Source organism: Microtus ochrogaster, assembly GCF_000317375.1.
Source record: "Microtus ochrogaster isolate Prairie Vole_2 chromosome 14 unlocalized genomic scaffold, MicOch1.0 chr14_random_2, whole genome shotgun sequence".
NCBI classification, from domain to species: Eukaryota; Metazoa; Chordata; class Mammalia; order Rodentia; family Cricetidae; genus Microtus; species Microtus ochrogaster.
The window spans coordinates 15,393,500-15,400,613 of NW_004949097.1; the positions used below are offsets into that span (position 1 = coordinate 15,393,500).

General features: G+C 40.2%; 1 protein-coding gene across 2 annotated transcripts in view; it reads right to left on the reverse strand.

The window, feature by feature from the left end:
• Caprin2 (caprin family member 2) overlaps positions 1–7,114 on the reverse strand; it is a 55,467-nt gene that overhangs the window by 8,597 nt on the left and 39,756 nt on the right. For both annotated transcript variants that reach the window (XM_026787937.1, XM_013352767.2), the window contains exons 13-14: positions 6,721–6,822; positions 4,748–4,861 (exon numbers count right to left, since the gene is read on the reverse strand). In XM_026787937.1, the coding sequence (XP_026643738.1) occupies positions 4,748–4,861; positions 6,721–6,822 (216 nt within the window). The remainder of the gene's footprint in view (positions 1–4,747; positions 4,862–6,720; positions 6,823–7,114) is intronic.

Below are 7,114 nucleotides of genomic sequence, written 5' to 3' on the forward strand. Positions count from 1 at the left end.
AGGAGGAGATACTGGAAACTCAGTGCTGATGGAAAGGTAAAATGGTACAAGCACTGTGGGAAAAAGGTAATGGCTCCTTGTAACGGTAAATATAAACCCACCAGTTTCGTGTGTAGGTGTCCACCCAAAAGAAGTGAAAGTTAAGACTTGAACAGATGGACTATGATCTTACCAACATTATTCCTAAGAATAAAACATAAAAGAACCTGAGTGAAATGAGACACATACTTTAAATATCACTCAGCCACAAAACAGAATGAAAGTAAGATGTGTTATACAGAACAAAAACATTATGTTAAGGGAAACAAGCTGGGAGAGAACCAACTCCACACAACTATCCTCTGAGTCCACATGCATGCTGTAGTGTGTACCTGTTCTGCACATGCTGATAAATCATATTGGTTTTGAAAAGAATTAGATGTTTTTATTTCTACCTAGAATAAGTAACTAGAGGCAGAAGTAGAATAGAGGTTCAGGAAGTGATGTGGGAGTGTCATATATCAATCTGTTGATTTCATTGGTTAATCAATAAAGAAACTGCTTGGCCTGATAGGTTAGAACATAGGTGGATGGAGTAAACAGAGCAGAATGCTGGGAAGAAGGGAAGTTAGGCAGATGCCATGCCTCTCCTCTCTGGTCAGACGCCATAGCTCTCCTCTCTGAGGCAGTCGCCATGATTCTCCGACCCGAGACAGACATAGTGAATCTTTCCTGGTAAGCCACCACCTCGTGGTGCTACACACATTAAGAGCAATGGGTTAACCTAGATGTGAGAATTAGCCAGTAAGAGGCTAGAGCTAATGGGCCGAACAGTGTTTAAACGAATATAATTTGTGTGTTGTTATTTTGGGGCATAAGCTAGCCGTGCGGGAGCTGGGTGGTGGGAAGCAGCCCACCGCTCTCACCACTACAGAGTGGCGCCCAACGTGACTAGGCAACTCTCCCTCTTCTGGTTTACATAGTGCAAGAAGGTGCTACTGGAGCTACTAGAGGAGAAAAGACATCAAGTCTCACCCTGTGATGGACCCTGCATGTGAAAATACTAATCTGGCAAAATAAGCCAACTGGTTTTTAGGGTAACCAGCTGCTTTCCGACTGGCTGTGAAGCCTGTACACAGGAGGGATTCCACGCCTGGTACTGTAAACCTGGCCAAAAGCTACTATTATTATTTTATATTTACTCTGTCAAGCAACTTCCTAAATATTTCTGTTTATACCCAGAGATTTATGTTGCTCTGAACTTCGTTCAGAGAAGCTTCTTTGTTTCTTTTCTTTTTCTTTCTTTCTTTTTTTGTTTGTTTGCTTGGTTGATTTTTAGACAGGGTTTTACTGTGTAGCTCTGGCTGTCCTAGAACTCACTGGCCTCAAACTCACAGAGATCCACCTGCCTCTGCCTCCCAAGCACTGAGATTAAAGGCATGTGCCACCACCACCGGCGTTTCTTTCTTAATGCAGACACTAGCTGAGTTTAAGTAACTGTGAGCACTCAGATGTGGATAAATCATTTTTATCAACCTCCCCCCATCCAAGGAACAGAGAACACGGTGGAAGATGGTGTAGACAGAATTTAAGAACTGGTAGATGAGAACAGGAGCTGTGGGATGGTGACTTTTGAACATGACATGGTTGTTGCACACACACACATCAACTCACAGGAGGTGTGGTCTCCTCCACAAAACTTACACAAAATCAAGCCAGTCAAAATTCAGTGATGGAGGAGAGGTCCCCAGACTCCACCCTCAGCAGAGAACTACTGGCAGTTGATGGCTGTGGAGGAAGGGACAGTCGCCCTCCTTTAGGAATGTGACCACTAGCACATTCCTCACATCCCAGGGAATGGTCCCACACCCATGCAAATAGAGGTAACAGTAAGTGGACTCAGGATTATTACTGATATTAGCAAAAAGAACATGGCATTAGAAAGGAGTGAAAGACGGGGGTCTTAGAGGAAGCTGAGGAGCGGGTAGCAGTAAATGGATATGAAGTAATGGTGAATAGATATGATCAAAACAGATTGCATAAATGTATAAATTTTCAAAAAAATCTTAAAAACTTCAAAGGCTAAACTCTTGCCTGGCATATATGCAAGATCCTAAGTTCAATCTCCATAAATAAAAAAATCAGTTATTAAATTTTTACCAAGCAGGAGTTTTCCAGACACCTAGCCACAAGTAATGACCTACCACTTCTGTCTCCCTCTGCCTTCCCCACTCTGGAGAATCACTGTCTCTTTTCTCTCAAACCCTCTCCATTCCATAGTAGAAGACCAATTGCCAGAAAGACCTTAGTGGTTTGTTTTGTTTCTCATGTCTACTATACCTCTGGTGAAGAAAAATAATTCCTGAGTCCAGCGTGGTGGAGCACACCTTTAATCCCACCAGTTAGGAGGCAAGCACTTCTCTTTGAATTCAAGGACAGTCTGGTCCACAGAGAGAGTACCAGACTAGATGGAGTTACTTGGTGAGGTCTTGTCTCCAAAATAAAAACAAAAACCTTGTCTCAAAACAAACAAAAAAAGTGCCTAGCTGAACCTATGTGAGTTCAAGGTCATCCTAGTCTATGTAGTGAGTTCCAGAACAGCTGGGGTTAGATTGTGAGACCTTGTCTCCAAAACAAAGCGAACAAGCAAAAAAAAATCAAAAACCTGGTACAAGATTTTAAAAGAGTTTGAGAAAAGACTCAGCTTTTAAGAGCTGGTACTGCTCTTGCAGAGGACTACAGTTACAGGGTGGTCTAATGCCTCTGGCCTCTGAAGGCACCTGTGTTCATATGTACATATCCACACACAGACATATACATGTAATTAAAAATAATAAAAAATAAATCTTTAAAAATAAATAGTGTTCAACTTCCTGTTAAATAAAATGAATGAGTAAAAACCTGCTTGAACTGGGCAAGTAATGTGGGAGTGATTTCTTTCTAACCTGTTGCTTTCATTGGTTAATTAATAAAGAAACTGCCTTGGCCCATTTGATAGGCCAACCCTTAGGTCAGAATGCTGGGAGAAAGAAGCCAAGTCAGGCAGTCGCCATGATTCTCCCACTCCAGACAGACGCAGGTTAAGTAAGATCTTCCCTGGTAAGCCACCTCGTGGGCTACACAGATTATTAGAAATGGGTTAGATCAATATGTAAAAGCTAGCCAATAAGAGGCTAGAGCTAATGGGCCAAGCAGTGTTTAAAAGAATACAGTTTCCGTGTAATTATTTCGGGTATAAAGCTAGCCATGCGGGCAGCCGGGTGCCAGGAACATAGCCCGCCGCTTCTATTACAACAGGCAAGCTGCAAAGAGAAAGAGCAGACATAAAGCTATCAACAAAGATACACTTGGATAGAACAGAAGACAAGCAAGTCCAGTGGACTAGTCTGACAGGTTAGACAGGACTTCAATAGTTCAGGTGAAGGATTTTATTTCATCACGTGCTGAACCACTGTCTGCTTTTAATTAGTCAAAAGAAAAAATTAATTTGAGTGTCAATATTATGAGGCTGCCAGGGAAAGGAAAAAAAAAAAAGAAACAAAGAGAAAAAGCCCCTCAAACTGTGCAGCCAGAATAGGAACACCTATGAATTCGTGCCAGCCCTGCTCTACACTGCTGGCCCACGGCCCCTCTCCCCAAGGTCCAGGTATGAATCACGAAGCACCAACAGGAATGGCACTTACTGCATCACTGAATGGTTTTCTCCCCCTGGAAAATACTCTTAAGCATTAACCCACGTCTGCAGGCCCTGTAATATTCTCTTCTTGTAAGTTTTAGATTACAATTTGTAGAGGAATACACATTGAGAACAGACACACACAATTCTGAACAAACCTAAACCCCTATGAACCAGAATGAGACTAAAATAAAATTAAATCAATACTTCAACAATGATAGAACTAACTCATATATGCATCCTCTTACTTCAAGGAACTGAAGCTAGAACCCTCAGTAATGCAGAATCAACAATGATTAATAACAAGCTGTTAGCAAAACAATGTGTTTATCACCCATATCACCCATATATTCCTTTTGTAGGGAGGGAGTACTGGGGATCACCACACACATTTTATATGGGTCCTGAGCTTTGTCTATTAATTTTCATAAAGGAAACAAAGCTCTGGTAAAAATATTCCTTGAACAAATCACTCTTAAGGGTGATTATTAGGCCCCATGCCCAGCAGAAGATGGCCAACAGAAAGCAAACTCAACCTCTTTGAAGGTTTTTTGTCTCATGTTAAGTCAGAACTTTTTTTCTACCTTACAGGTCCTTTGCATATATACTATGGTTTCCAGTTTGAGGGGATTCTATGGGACTCCTTGTGTGTGTGTCTCTGTGTCTACACGTATTTCTTGTGCTTTTTCTTTTGCTCTTTTTCTTGTTTGGTGTTTTGTCATATTCTGATTTGGTTTTTTTTTATTGTATTTTATTTTACTTTATTATTATTTCTTAGATGCCTGTTTGTTTTCTAAAGAGAGACAGAAAGGGTACATCCAGTTAGGAGAGAAGTTGGGGAGGAACTAGGAAGAGGAGGGGGAAGGGAAACCATAATCAGAATATACTGTATGAAAAAAAAAACTATTTTCAATAAAAAGAAAAAATACTTGAAAATTCTGGAGGTTATAGATTTAATACTCTGTCACAAACATTATTTCCAGTGGACAAATACTGGCACAGCAGCCCAAATAGGAGCAACATGAAGGCAAACTTTCCATCCAGTACCAAAGACCATGGCTCTTCAACAGCATCTTTCCCCTTCATACTCACTGTCTGCACGGCTTGAAAGGGCACTGTGCTAACGGCTGCTGAGCTTCCCCTTGCAGGAGGTAACTGGAAGCCTTTTGACAAGGGAGGTGCTGGCTTGCTGGGGGGAACTGTCATCTGTGGAGGGGAAACGCTGTATCAGCCATACTTTCCACATGACGAGGTGAATTTACACTAAGCCCCAAGCTGGCACAGGTCAGCAAGTTCTTTAGGGTGACACGGAACACAGGAATGCAGAGAGCAGCGGTGGCTGCTGAGGAAGCACACTAGCACTTGCTTTTGATAGGGCGCTGACAAAGTGATATCACACAAGGGGCTCTCAACTTCCTACCAGCACCAAGCTCTCTGCAAGCCTTGAATTGCTATTTTCCAACTTATAATATAATATTACTCCAAATATATGCAAAGACTGAATTTAAGAAAAGCTTTGGGTTAGTTCCTTAGTGTTAATTTTCTGTTTTAAAAAATTAGTGGATTTCTCAATTCTCTGCCTAAAAAAATAAAACAACTTTGATATAATTTAAGCAATCCTTACCTATAAAGCCAAATTAGTATGACACAAACCCAATCCCAAGAAGATTATAAAGCAGATCACTACGGTCATGTGGTAAAAATCACTTTTTCCTTGTCATAAAGAAGCCCACTGTCTTAGTTTAGACCAAATGAGCACTATAATAACTAATCATCATCTATACTTTCTTACAGTCTGTCATGAATTCTCAATTATTAGTTCACTCAAAAATCTAACCTAACAGTTATTAAATTCATCCTATCCATATCTATCTAGTTCAAGGGTTTGTTCAAATAGCAAAGGCTGAAATTTAGAACTACACACATAAACCTCATACTATCAAAATGCTCCTTGTTCGTTTGTTTGTTCTTAGAGTTTCTCCCTATAACCCTGGATGTCCTCGAACTAACTTCATACACCAGGCTGACCTCAAACTCATGAACCCACCTGTCTCCCGAGTGCTAGGATTAAAGGCAAGGGTCACCACTTCTGGCTTGCCAAAACACTTTGATAAGATGAGCCAGAGAGACTGTAACTCATTCCAACTCAGTGCTAATAACACTACAAAAAAACAAGTCTTCAGTTACAAAAATATTTTATCCTAATCCTACCTAAAGATTTTCTCTTCTTTATATTAAAAATGCCATAAGGAAACCTAATACTTTGTTATTATAAAGATTTACTTTATTTTTAAGTATGTGTATGTGCGAATAACTGTATTTGTGCACGTAGTACAAGTGAAAATCAAATGCCTCAGATTCCCTGAGGCTGGAGTCACAGGGAGTGGAGAGCTACCTGCTGTGAGTGCAGACTCAAGACTCAGGTCCTCTTCAAAATCAATACATGTTCTTAATCACTAAACCAACATCTCTCCAGTCCTGTATGCTACTTATTAAAATAAATTAATAAATTGACTAAGCTGGGCCATATTCTACTGTAATCTCAACACTTGAAAAGAGGAAGCAAAAGGATCAAGAATTCAAGGAAAACCTGAGCTAGAGGAGATCATCTCAAAATAGTATTGCGGAGACTGGAGAGATGGCTCATCAATTAAGACATTGTTGCTCTTGCAAAGGACCTGGGTTCAATCCCTAGCACTTACATGGTAGTTCACAACCATCCTTAACTTCAGTTACAAGGATTTAATGACCTTTTCTGACCTCCTTGGGCACCAAGCACCACGTAGTGCAAATATACATACACAAAATAAAGAAATTTTTAAAACTTAAAAATAATAATTCTAAGAAATATATTTATTACATCAGGTAAGGTAAGTACTATTAAACCTACATACATGGTAAAGCCAAAATAGTGGCCTGTATATGTTCTTGGACCACAATACCTACAGAAAGTAATGCATTAATAAATATAAACATTATAATTCCACTAATCATGCCAGTAATTCATATACTCATTCTGCCATTCTTTGAAGACACAAAGAAAATAAGACCATGGGTCTCATTACCTCAGGGGTCTCTGAGGTCATAAATTCTGTTTCAGTTCCCAAAGAAGCCTGATCAGTAGTAGCCAAGCAAGCATTTGAGCTACAAGTAACTGAAGAAGCCACCTAGACACAGAAAGACAAAAAAAACACTGTCAACACATGCTGTGGCCACTTCTTATTTCCTGGGTGCTGGACTCCTTGATTAGTTGCTTTTACTAGCATTCAGTGGTGCAGGCAGTATGCTAAGTGCATTACATATATTAATACACTTAATCCTAACAAACTTGTGTGGTAAGCACAAAAATCAAGAAAAAGCAAAAGGCAGGCAGATCTCTGTGAGTTCGAGACCAGCCTGGTCTACAGAGCTAGTTCCAGGACAGGCTCCAAAGCCACAGAGAAACCCTGTCTCGAAAAA